The 13,291-nt window shown below is 48.2% G+C and overlaps 1 protein-coding gene across 2 annotated transcripts in view; it reads right to left on the bottom strand.

Annotated features, from left to right (window-relative positions):
* Positions 1-13,291, bottom strand: part of SRGAP3 (SLIT-ROBO Rho GTPase activating protein 3) — a 271,705-nt gene that overhangs the window by 9,123 nt on the left and 249,291 nt on the right. For both annotated transcript variants that reach the window (XM_002813479.5, XM_002813478.5), the window contains exons 19-21: positions 7,356-7,536; positions 5,918-6,067; positions 3,525-3,852 (exon numbers count right to left, since the gene is read on the bottom strand). In XM_002813479.5, the coding sequence (XP_002813525.1) occupies positions 3,525-3,852; positions 5,918-6,067; positions 7,356-7,536 (659 nt within the window). The remainder of the gene's footprint in view (positions 1-3,524; positions 3,853-5,917; positions 6,068-7,355; positions 7,537-13,291) is intronic.

Below are 13,291 nucleotides of genomic sequence, written 5' to 3'. Positions count from 1 at the left end.
AGGCAGCATTTAACCCAAGAGCCCTTGGACAGGCCACAGGGCCCCGGACTTTGGAGTAAAAAGACTCTGTGGCCAGTTGCTGGCCGTGTGACCCTGAGCAAATCTCGATCACTCGGCACCATATTTTGTTCATCTATTACAATCCCAGACATTTACTGTGAATATGGGGTGAGATAATGGATGTGATGAAGCTTTGTAAACTGCCAGATGGTGGTTTTCAAAATCCTTCTAGCCCAAGAGCCCCACGGGTTCCCATGACTGTTGACTGGGATGCCTCCGCATCCGACAGACATGAGAGGACCTGCTCAGGCTCAGCTGGGCCAGAGCCCAGCTGGCTTGGCCATCGAGGGCACCGTGAGGGATACTGCCTAAGCCACCACTGGTAGGTACTGTGCATAACCTCATGGAGGAATGATGACTATTAAGACAGGCTTGCTTTATTGCAAATCCTAAAAAAAATAAAAAATTAAAAGTATGAGTCTGGTGAAACAGATGGTAGGGTTGGAGCCTGGAGATGCTGGGGCCGGCCCCTTTCTCCACCCTGGTCTTTTACATTCTCTCCTTCCCCTGTCTGCAGATGGCTTCCTGCCTGCCCTAGGCCCCATGGCAGGCTTCGATCTGGCTGGGGTCAGGGTCCACAGCTCTTGCTCCCCTCATTGTCACAGCCTATCCTTTTTGTTAGGGGACTATGAATGTCTGGCTAATGGCTAATATTAGCTTGTATGCTTCTCCAGGATGTTTCATCCCTTGCCCCGGAACACTGGCAACTTTAAGAAAGGGTCTTTTGTGCCTTATCCAAAACGAGGCGCTGTGGGGGCAATTTTCTGCAGGAAGGGAGGGAAGGCAGACCTCTCTCCATCTCTGCTATGTGCCAGCCCTGCAGTGACACAGCCCGCTTTCCTGGAGCCGAGCTGCCCTATCATCAACCACTCTGCTTGAAGGAAGCCCCCTACTGACCTCACTACTCTCTATTTGCTCTAGTCCAGCATGAGCTGCGTGGTGAAACTTTAATAAATAAAATTATTGCCCCTCTACCACCATCCCCACCCCCCCACCACTGTACCCCAGCAGAGTAAGCGGAAAGACAGAAAGCTCAGAGAAAGATCAGCTGAGTTGTTTAGGCTGCAGCCTTGCATTAGTCCGAGAGGTGGTGCTGTGAGTCTCCAGAGCTGAGCGGCAGAGAGGCCCTGGGAGACAGAGTGGGGACCACGATTGCTTTTCATCTCCTCCCCAATTCGATCTTCCCACTTTGGATGGTCATGTTGCGAGTTCCCCAAACAGCCTCTTTAAGTGGGTTCACATCTAAATCCTAAGGGACATTTTGAGACCAAAGAAATTTGGGTCACTCGGCCTACTACTTGGGGTTCTTCAGCTGCCACTCCCCTTTGCAGCCTGCAAAGTCAAGGGCTCATCAGAGCCAATGCTGAGGCTGGAAACTCTCCAGTGGCAATGGGTTATTTACATATCACTTACCACAATTCCCTATTTGACCTCCGTTAGTGAAAGGGGGTCTTGGATGGCAGCTGTCAAACTAGAGAGGGTGCAGATCCATCTGCAAACTGAGAACACATGCAGCAGTCCCCAAGTGCATTCTAGGGGCAGGTCTTGCAAAATGCTCCATGAATAAAGGTCAAAGAAGTCTGGGATATGGGGCATGCCCTGTTTTCTTTCTTGGAGATTCACAATGCACATCTTTTAAAGCAGCGGTTCCCAACCTTTTTGGCACCAGGGACCGTTTACGTGGAAGATAATTTTTCCACAGACGGGGGTCAGGAGGATGGTTTCGGATGAAACTGCTCCACTTCAGATCAGGCATTAGATTCTCCTGAGGAGAGCACTACCTAGATCCCTCACATGCGCAGTTCACAACAGGGTTCACGGCCTATGAGGATCTAATGCCCCCGCTGATCTGACAGGAGGCAGAGCTCACGCAATAATGCTGGCTCCCGCTGCTCACCTCCTGCTGTGCAGTCTGGTTCCTAACAGGCCACAGATCCATCCATGGCCCGGGGGCTAGGGGCGCCTGCTTTAAAGGTTTTATAAGAAGTCTTACAGAGAAGCCACTCAACTTTATCAGAGCAGCATTCCCCAAACCTTGCTGACCACAGAACGTGTATTCCCTACCCACTCCCTAGCATCCTGTGGAACTACTCTGCTGTGAGACCTACTTTTAGAAACAGTTTTCTAGACTACATTTGATTCTTTATAAATGTAAAGGGCTCTGGGGCAGGCCTCAGGCCATCCTCTATCATAACTGGTAGAACTTTCTAGACTGGTAGAGTTTCCAGATGATGGTGAGTGCTAGGGTGATGTTTCCTCAAGTATGGGGGGGACCAGCAGCTGGCATGCCTCCTCAGAAGGCACTGATCTTCAGGAACCCCTGGGAATGGGCATGGGGCCAAACTAGAGCCTGCTGGTGTGAACAGGAGTACTCATTGCTAGGTGAGCTGTTTCTGTGTTGCGTATTCCCTGGGAACCCTGCCTGGTCTCCTCTAGACCAGCTCATGGCTCCTCACCCTTCCTCCTTCTCCTTTTGAACAGGGATTCAAAGGCTACTCTCCACAGTAAAATTCTCACAGACCAGAAGGTTCTGATTGTCTCTGTTACCTTATGTGGGAGAGAACATTAGGGAGAGGGTACATAATGGGCCCCCACACCAAATTACAGAGACAAAAAAAATGGAAACTTCTCAAAATATGATAGAACTGTCAAAAAATCCATGAAACCGGCTATGCAAATTGTTAAACAAATCACAGTTCTATTCATTTGGCAAATGTAAAAAAATCACATAGATTTTTCATCCAAATACAAAACAAACAAACAAAAGCCAACCCTCTAAGCACTTGAGAAGAACCTGGAACATTCTTCTCTTGCAGCTTCAGCTATTTAGCTCTGCCCACCCTTCTCCCCAGAGAAGTCTCTCCCTGCCTAGGTGCAATCCTCACATTTTAGGCTCTCAAAATACTTTGGACCACTCCTTAAAGGCACCCAACCAAACAACTATTTCACAACTGTGTGTGTGTATTTGTTGATGTCTCTTTCTTCTCTAAACTGTAAGCTCCATGTGAGCAGGGCCTGAGTCCATTTTAGGTCTTCATTTTACTGTTAGTGACTAGCATGGTGACGGCCACATGATAGATGCTCAATCAATATTTGCCAATGAATGAATAGATGAATGAAGAGAAAAATGAATGAATGAGTGAATGAATGAGTGAAAAACTGAATCGTATCATTTTGTGTAGTGACCTGCCATTACCCCAGCCCCATAATCTGGCCAATGCCCTCTCCAGCCCTGGACACTGGGGGTGTTCAGCCTCTATAGGAACCCTAGCAGTGGCTGCTCCCAACCAGTCTCCACTCCCACAGGAAGCCCAGCAAGGGACAGGGAGGCCACTCACTCTCCTGTTCTCTGGCTTAGCCATGAGCCTGGCATAAAGGCCAAGGTGGCTCCCTGCTCCACAGATTCCCACCCGCTGCCCTCTGGGGCGTCTGGCTGCCCAGCCTGCCTTCCCGCTGGCCCTTACTTCTGCCAGGGCCTCGGCCTCCAGGGACTTGTGGTCCCCTAGGCTGCTGTGCCTGGTGGAACCGCAGGTCGATCTCATCGAGTGCCCTTCGGAGAGCGCCTTCTTGTCAGGGTAGTTGATGCTGCCAGCGCTCCCGAACGTCGCCATCCTCCGCTTCTCAGGGCTCTCGATCCTCCCCCGGGTGAGGGGGATTTTGTGGGGGCTGCTGGGGCAGGCAGCGGCCCGGGGTGGCGTGTCTATGCTGGGGCCCAGGCCCCGGGGCGGGCTGTGTGTGTCGCCCCCACTTCGGCGTCTGGGGATGGCTGCTCCATCAGATCGTAACCGCACTCTGCAAAGGAGCCAGGGGGCGAGGGGCATGGGGCAGAGGTCAAACCTGGCAAGTCTCAGAATGGGTGAGTCAACCCCATGCCACACACTACACGCTAGTCTAAGGAGCGGGTACAGTAAAGCCTCATTCAGCCAGACCCCACGATTCCATAATGAAAGACCTGGCTCAGCACACAGCTCAGCAGCAGGGGGAGGTCTAATCTGCAAACATGAAAGCATTTGGAACATGGTGCTTCCAGGCCACAGACAGCTGTGCTGCCAACCGCAAAATGCATCTGGTCTACATGCTAAGTCAAGGCCTACAGGATTCCAACCCTGGAAACGCTTTGGTGATGGTTAGTTGGGCTCATGATACCCTCTGAAGCAGTTCAGACATTTCCATGATTCTGAGGGGCTTCTAATTGGTCTGAAGCTTTGAGGCTTGACTGTACCAAAGTTACCAGCACCCTGCAAGCCCAGGAGGGGTCCCCTGGGAACTGAAGACACTCTAACGTTGCCACCCAACCCCCAATCTCCCCAGAAGAGGGATCCTTCTATGAGGCTTTTTTGGATCTTGGAAAACTAGTCATTCAAGAGTAAACACTGCATGGCTGGACAGCCCTTTTGTGCATTTGGATACCTTTCCCACTTCAGGGAGGCTCTGGTGCAGTGAAAAGGGGATTCGATTGTGTTTCAGGAGGGTGAGTTCTTGCCCTGTGTCTGCCGCATGCTTTCCTGTGTCCTCTCTCAAGCCCGCTTTATTAATCTGTTAAGTGGGTCTAAGTAAGATCCTTTGCCCACCCTTTACCTTTGCTTCAAGTGGGTTTGAAAGCACCTTGAAGATAAGAGGTTCTATACACAGGAGATTTTGCTGCATCCTACAGAGGTCACCAAGAGTCTGAAGGGCTAGAAGTGGTGAGGGGAGAGGGAGAGGGACCGTGTGTTGGGAATGGATTATGACTAGGGACCATAGTGATTCAGATCCTAGTGCCACCAGCCAAGCTAAGCAGTGCTTGTAGGTGCCCCAGCAGGACCAAAGCATAGGTATTGGAAAGGAAGCAGTACTTAGAAAGAAAGAACAAGAATGAAGGAGGTGGGGGGGGGGGGGACGAGGGGGAGGAAAAGAGAGGCAGAAGATATGGTCCTCCTAGAAGTCAGGGGACCATAACTTCTCTGTCTACCTACGCCAGCGTTCCACTTCCCTGCCCTTCTCAATTCTACCAGAGTGCCCCAAGCTATCTGCTGAACTGAACAGAATCTGCAGAAAAGAGGCATCAGGACTTTTGCTGAAATAAATTCATAAATTGTGTGTTCCCACTGCGACTGATTTTTTGGGGGTCTATCTGCAAATACCCACATGTGTGGGTTGATCACATGACCCCTCCACTGGAAAAAACATAGAATATGACATTTTGAGAGTGTGACTAAAAAGGCAGTGAGAAACTGTCAGCTTTTCTTTTCTTTTCTTCTTATTTCCTCATTAATTTTGTAATAAATAACCACATACTTTGGATTATACCTGTTCTCAGAAGGACATGCACAGCTCCTTGCCTGGTAGAAAGGTCATGTGACACAGCCTGGCCCACACATAGGGAGCGAAGAAATTGGTAATACTACTCCCTCCAAATAAGTGGGTGGAGTCGAGTGTCAATTTCCTTCAACACATGAGTAGGTGTGAGTTTTCTGTTTATGTAGTGCATTTCAGGGAATATGTGAGCTTTACATTTTTAAATGTAACAACTCAGTTCTACAGCAGAAAGCTGGAAGGAGGTGCAGGAACTGGAGAGAGGTAGGAAAAATACTTGCCAATTTGTATCTCTCTCACACATTATTATTATTTTAAATAAAAAAGCATTGAGTTCCCAACACATGTCTTTCCTCCTCCTCCCTGCAGCACAGGCTGGATGGTTTTATACCTGGCCTTCTTGGGCCAATGCCAGCCAGCCCGCCCAGTGTGCCCATTGCATCTTGTGGGGAACAGGGGGCTGCAGTAGGCTCCTTCTCTCCTCTCTGCCCTTGTGCTTCTCCCAAATCAGACATGAACAGGATTGACACTAGCAGGGAAAAAATGAATCCGCATATCCTACCGGCCCATCACCCCCCCAAAGCCGTAATCCGAGATGTGCTCCGTGGGGGACTGGAGGTCGTTTTTGGAAGAGGCCTTGTCATCCAGCAATGGCCCACTGCTGGCCTCGCTGTCAGCCTTCTGGCTCAGGCTGTCGGAGAAGGCATCATCCCTGGGGAGAAGACAGACATGAATTGGAGGCACCTTCCCCCAGAGAACCCAGCATATACAGGGCTCCCTGATATGTGTCTGAGGGGCTGAATTAACACAACTTATGGTTACTTTGTGCCCACAGCGCTTGCTAGGCCACTGCCCACCGGGTGCCTTCCCACCACGCATGCCCATTGCAACACTCCTGGTCAGTTTCCGCAGCTGGGACCCTCTTCTGTCCCACACCTACCTCCTCCTTTTTTCTCTTCTAGCTTGTTCATTCCCAGGCAGCTCCAGGCTAGGACAAGCTAAATGCTGCAGGGCGTGTTGGAGAAATGGGGGGATAGAGTCCGCAGGCTGAGCACCGAGGGCTGAGTGCTGAGTCTCTGTGTGACTCCATGAGAAATGGCTTCTGGCTAAGCAAGGGAGGAAGAAGCTGCCTCTGCCCCTGACCTCCTCACCCAGGGCTTGGTCCACTGTGAGGTGGCTCACAAGCTTGTTGGGGTGCCCTGCCGGCCTCCTTCCATGGCTCTCTGCTGTGGTGACTTGTCCCTGATCTCAGAGGTCTGGGGACTTCGGGAGGCTGCCAAGGGCCCTCCACTATAGCATTCCTCTGGCAGTCTGCTTGGCCCTGGCCTTTTCTCTGGCTGAGACCTCCTCTCTCCCATCACAATGTGGGCTTTTGATCCCCTTCCCTTGAGGCTCAGCTTGGTGGCTGCATCTATGGTAAATCTGTTCTGCCGAGCCTGACCAGAGCTCCCAAGGAATGTGTGCACTGGAAGCTTCCATGGCTTTCAAAGGAATGGAAAGTGCAGACTTTTTGTGGTAGGACTAGGCATTTGGGATGCAGGGCTCTTTTTCTTTAACCCCTGAAATTATTTTTTTTTAAAATAGTACCCTATTAATCAGAAACAAGGGCATGTTTCTGCCCATCCCCTAAGGGAGCTACCTCTGGAGTATAGAACGGTAGACAGGGGAGGCCTAGGAGGTGGAGGCACATGGCAGGATCCCCTGGATACTGAGAGCCCTGGTGGGTGATGGGACGCCCCGGGGGCTGTCAGCTGCATCAGGATGTAGGCCAGAGGCACCCAACACCGTTTCTGTGTGCTCAGAAGGAGGAATTTGGATATCTGTTAAGTGGATCACCATTTAAAGGGAAGTTAGATAGTACCCATTGTTAGAGAAGAACAAGCGTATGATATCAAGGAGAGCAAATCGCTGGCATACAAGCTAGCACTCCCCTATGGTGCCCATCCCAGACATCACTAATCTATTTCGGCATTCTTCACAGAAGTCTTGACTCCACTCACATGTCCTGCACAACTATGTACTGATGGGGGATGAGTCCATCCACGCCGTTGTGCCGGCCCTCCCACCAGTCCTCCGAGGCGCGGTGGTATAGGAGCAGTGAGGCCCCCTTCTTGAAGGATAGCTCACGCGGGGACCGCCCCATGTAGTCAAACTTGGCGATAGCCTCGATCTGCTCCACTTCTGGAAGGAAATCAAGGGAAAAAGCATCTCTGAGGTCAGCAGAGCGGCAGCTCAGGAGCCTCACTCAGATGGCCCTGGCTTCTCTGGGGAAGGATAGACTGCACAGCTGGTGAGAACATGGACAGAACACCGGGTGGGCTGGGGCTCAGGACCCTGGGGTCCTAGATTCAGATCCACTCTCCACCCTGTGAACTCAGGCAAACCATCAAACCCTCAAAATGTAAAGAGGGAGCTGATACATGCTCCTTTTCCACTGCCCTTCTTGTTCTCTACTTTTTAATGCTCATTAAGACAATATTGTAGAATTTTCTTTTTCTTCTACCCCTTAACACAAGTTCTATTAATATTCTTATTTTTCTATGCACCCTTTTCCTCTTTGTCATTTATAATACTTTTAGTAATTTTTAATCTTTTGAGAGGCCACATCATGTATGCAGACTCTAATCTGCAAAATCCGATACAGGATTTTAAGGGTACCCAGACTCTTCAAAGCTCATTGTTAAGGACTGAATTGTGTCTCCCTCAAATCTATATGTTGAAGCCCTCACCCACAACGTGACTGTATTTTAGAGGCTTTAGTTAATGTAAATGAGGTGATTAAAGTTAAATGAGGTCATAATGGTGGGGTCATAATCCTAGGGCTGGTGTCTTTATAAGAGGAACAGAGGCTGGGCATGGTAGCTTATGCCTATAAGCCCAACACTTCGGGAGGCTGAGGCGGGAGGATCGCTTGAGTCCAGGAGTTTGAGACCAGCCTGGGCAATATAGTGAGACCTCATTTCCAAAAAAAAAAAAATTTTTTAATTAGCTGGGCATGGTAGCATGTGCCTGTGGTGCCAGCTACTCTAGGGCCCAAGGCAGGAAGATCACTTGAGCCTGGGAGGTTGAGGCTGCAGTGAGCCATGATCATGCCACTGTACTCCAGCTTGGGTGACAGAGCAAGACCCTGTCTCAAAACAAACAAACAAAAGTTCTTGTACAAAAGTGCATAGCTTAGTACAGATATTCATCAGGTATTCGGTTGACAGCAGCTGTCATGACTGTGATTATAATTATTAATGGATCTGGCCTATGGGATGGGTCCAGAGAAGAGACGTTAAACTGCAGAGAGTTTAAGTGGTTTAAACTATATGGTTTAAGGACCATACAACTAGTGATATTTGGGAAAGAGACTTTTTGGGGAGCAGGGGATTGTGCCTACAGTTTATTCCACCTGTTTTATAGTTTCTACCCTAAGAAGTGTCCATATGTGGTAGAAAACTGATTTTGTATAGGTATTAATGTTTTAATATTTTAAAGTAAGCACAAAGAGGTTTAACATTATAATTCTTACTTTTTTTTATTTTAATAGAACAAAAGAGTAACAAAAGCAACTCTGCTCTCTCTCTAGCCTGCAGATAGCTTCCCCATGCTGAGCTTTCTTGGGGCTCTCTATCTGCTCCATTCACTGTGGACAATCTTGTCTTCATCGATCTATTCATCCACCTGTCCATCACATAGTTAAGCTCAGAACATTTGGCTTTATCACTTTTTAGTTGTGTGACCTTGGGATAGTTTTTCTTTCTATGCCTCAGTTTCCTCATCTGTTAAATGGAAATGGTAATAAATAGAACCTATCTTACAGGGTTATTAGAAGGATTAGGTGAGTGAATATACATGAAGTGCTTGTAACAGTGTCTGGCACATAGTACCCTATAAGAGTTACGCACATGTTGTTACCAGAGGCTGGTGCACTTCTAAGGGCCACGGATGGCATGGAAAATCAAAGAACAGGAGGAGGAAACTCCCTTGTTCACTCCCCATCACTCCCCACCACACACATGCACCAGGGCTCCCCTCTGGAAGCAATTGGCTCAAGAAGACCACGCTTGTGTCCCCATGAGATGCAGTGGCTTTGGGATGTATTTAGCTCTTAGTGACTGAGGCAGCCTTCTGCAGGGAGCAGGCCTCAGTCAAGTCAGCTTCCCCAGCTGGCTACCTGACAAATGTCTTTAAATGCTATTCTAACCTGGGTGTTGGGAGAGAAGGAAGGAGGGAAGGAGGTGGGGAAATGACAGCACCACTAAATGGGTCAAATTAACTCAGATCTTGACTCAGAGTCACATTCTCAGTAAAACAAACAGATATCTTGGTCCTTCTCTCTGCAGCATCTTTGGATCTCACATCCGGCCGTGTGCTGGAACTGCCCGCTAGCCCGTCTGCCTGCCTCGTTACAAGAGTCAGAAAGGCCGGAGGGTTTGCAAGGGCAGGAGCTGAGCCCAGACAGCTGCGTACTCCTGGGTTCGCCCAGGGACTTCCTCTGACCCAGATTCCAAAAATTAAGAAAGGTGCTGACCTAAGCAGAGGTTTTCTGATACTCAGAGGGGCATAGAGGGGCTGCCTCCGGTTTCTGCCTTTACCATCACCAGAGCCTCCAGCAGTCACTGGACAGCAGCCTGAAGTTGAAAGAGTGGGGCAGCAGGGGGAGCAGAAAATGTGAGGGAAAGAAAACAGGAGGAACAGGGCTGAACCTCCAGCTCAGACAAAGCACGTGTGTTTGCAGACATCGTTACATAAGGTGTGTGGTGGAAACAGTAATAACAGCTCCCATTGATTACTAAGTCTGTTATTTGGGCTTCTCGTGCCTGAAACAGAATATGTTTCTCCCCCTCATCACTCTCCCACGCTCTGTTACCCAAACTTACTTCATTCCCTCATCTTCCCCATCTCAGGAAACAGAACTGCTGTCTACCTGCTCACCCAGGCCAATGCCCTGGCATGGCTCTGCGCACCTCATCCATTAGCGACTCCTTCAGAGTGTCCCCCGGATCTGACCATGGCTCACCACCTCCCATGCCACCCTCTTTACTTCCATACTTGCTTAGGTAGAGCCGCTTCTCCCCACAGCAGCCTAGAGGGTCCTTTACAATCATCCAATCAGATCATGAAACTCCCCTGTTCAGAATCCTCAGAAGGCTTCCCATGGATCCTGGAACAAAACCCCAGTGTCTTCCCACTGCTCATAAGGCCCTCCAGGATCTTGATCGCAGAGACCTCTGAGACTTCATCTTCTCTGTCTCTCTCTCTCCTTCACTAGCTCAATCTGCTCTTGCCTCACTAACTTTCTTGATGTTTTTCCTCCAACATCCTAGTATGACATTTTTTAAACACAAAGTAAAATTGAAAGAATTTCACAGTGAACATGCATGGAACACAACTAAATTCCACTATGCACATTTGACGATGCTGGATTTATCATATATCTATCCACCCCTCTATCTATCCATCTTATTTTTTAATGATTTTTAAATTAAGTTATAAACATCAGTATACTTTATCTCTAAACACTTCAGCATAAATATTCATAGAGTTTTTTTTTTTTTTTTTTTTTGAGACAGGGTCTCACTCTGTCACCCAGGCTGGAATGCAGTGGTACAATCACGAGTCACTGCAGGCTGAACCTCCTGAGATCAAACAATTCTTCCACGTCAGCCTCCTGAGTAGCTGGGACCACAGGCACATGCTGCCATGCCCAGCTAATTTTTTAAGTTTTTGTAGCAACGGGGGTCTCACTATGTTGCCCAGGCTGGTCTCAAACTTCTGGACTCGAGCAATCCTCCTGCCTTGGTTCTCCCAAAGTGCTGGGATTACAGGCGTGAGCCACCACCCTCAGCTACAGAGCCTTCTTGATGCTTTTAAAACATGACAAGTGTCTTCCCGTTACAGGGCCTTTGTACTTCCTATTGCTTCTCCCTGGGATGCCTTTCTCCCAGATCTTTGCATTCATCCACACTCAACAAATATGTATTAATGCTATGTACCATTTGCTAATTTCATTCAGGTCTGTACTCAAATGTCATTGCCTTACCAAGGCCTTTCCCAGCCACTCCCAACTACAAGAGCCTCAACTTCCAAATCACTTTCTAACACCTTCTCTTGCTTTATTTCTCTTCATGGCACTTATCACAACCTGAAATTTATGTGTGCGTGTATGATGTGTGTATTTATGTGTTTGTGGTGTGGGTATGTGTGTGTATATATATATATGTATATATACACATATATACACATATACATATATGTATACACACACATATAATTTTGAAACTTTACTATCAATCTTTCCTACTAAAGTGTGGGTACCATTAGGACAGAGATTTTCTTTTCTTTCCTACTATATTCTGACTCCTAGAACAGACCCTGGGACAAACAGGCACTCAATACATATTTATTGCTTGCATGAACAAATTAAGCTTTTACTGGTACCAGGTGTTCTACTTACATTATCACATTTAATCCCAAAACAACATTTGAGGCACTACCCTCATTTCATAGATGAGGGAACTGAAGCTGGATTGAATGATGGACCTAGGGTTGGGTCACACCAGTAGATACAGTGATGAGCTAACATCTGAGCTCAGGCTCCAGATATCATTAATAGAGGCTTCTAGATGTTTTTGAATTGTGCTAAGCTTATTCCTGCCACAAGGTCTTTGCATCCGTACAGTGTAAATGTGACTATATAGATACACAATGCTCTGTGTTTGATGCAATTCAACTCCTGTGTATTGAGAGGCTAATTGTACCAGGTAAAAACCCTGTGGGCTCTATGGTGAGGGAAGAGATGAACAGCCCAGCCCTTGAGCTAGAGGAGAGGTTGAGACTGTCTCTGTAGGGGCCTGGCTGGAATCACATTTTAGGAAAATCACTGCAGTGGCAAAGAAGAGCAGTGGAGGGATTGGAGGGGAGAGGCTGGAGGCAGCAGTGGTTCAGAGGCTGCTACACTGGTCCAGCCTCTGAACTAGCATGGGCTAGACATGCGCTTTTCTGGAGATGAAAAGACACGTTGAAGCTTTGCTTTTGTTTCAGAATCTGAAGGTTGGACATTTATCCTTCTCTACCCATCAAATTCCTCTCTCTAGCCATGCCATTCCAGAGAACTCTGTTACAGGTCATGAGTCCTGCCTGCATGAAAGAGGGGATGGCTCCATTCCTCTCAATACTACTTCATGTCCCTCTGCCCACCCCACCCCCTACTTCATCCCCAGAAGTGAGAACACTAATCTCATGCAACCAGTCCACTTTACTAGAGGCCAAGTCACTGTATCAAAGGCTGAGAATGTGGGTGTACCTTCTCTTCTCCCTCATCCTCCCTGTGATGAGAGTAATGACAGAAGCCAGGGCCTGTTTACAGGGTCCCTCTTTTCTCCCCTTCTCACTCATGACCTTGGGTTCTTTCTTTGTATTCGGTGGTGGCACCAGCTGATATTGAGATTTAGATTTAATTTAAAAGCAAAGGAGTGAGACCGACTTCTGGGATGACAGCATGAAGAGCTCCCCAGGGAAACTCAAGAAAAAATAGAAAAAGAAAAAGAAAAAAATATTTCAAGCCCCTGTAAATGGTCCTAAGGGCAAAAAGCAAATGAAGAAACATCTATTCAAGAAAATCTATAAAAATTTAGTGAGAAAGGTGAAAATATCTGTTATTTGAACCAAGACTGCTCCCTCCCTCTACTCCTGCTCCAAGCTTGGGGAGATGGAGGCTCCAATCCAGATGACTGCAGTCAAGAACACAGGGCTTCCTCTCCCTTTACCACCTTCTAGTCACAGGGCTTTCTTCCTGGAAGGAGCAGAAGCTCAGTGATTCTCATCCTGCTCCCACTACCTGTTGCTGAGGCTAAGTCCCAGGTGAGTGGAGTGGAGAGACCAGGGCTTCATTCTTCCACACAACCCCTACTCATGGAATGGTGGCTGTACTTTGGGCATGGCACCACTG

Source organism: Pongo abelii, chromosome 2 (assembly GCF_028885655.2).
Source record: "Pongo abelii isolate AG06213 chromosome 2, NHGRI_mPonAbe1-v2.0_pri, whole genome shotgun sequence".
Classification (NCBI taxonomy): Eukaryota; Metazoa; Chordata; class Mammalia; order Primates; family Hominidae; genus Pongo; species Pongo abelii.
Note: the sequence above shows the minus strand (reverse complement) of the source record. Positions and strands in the feature narration are given on the sequence as shown.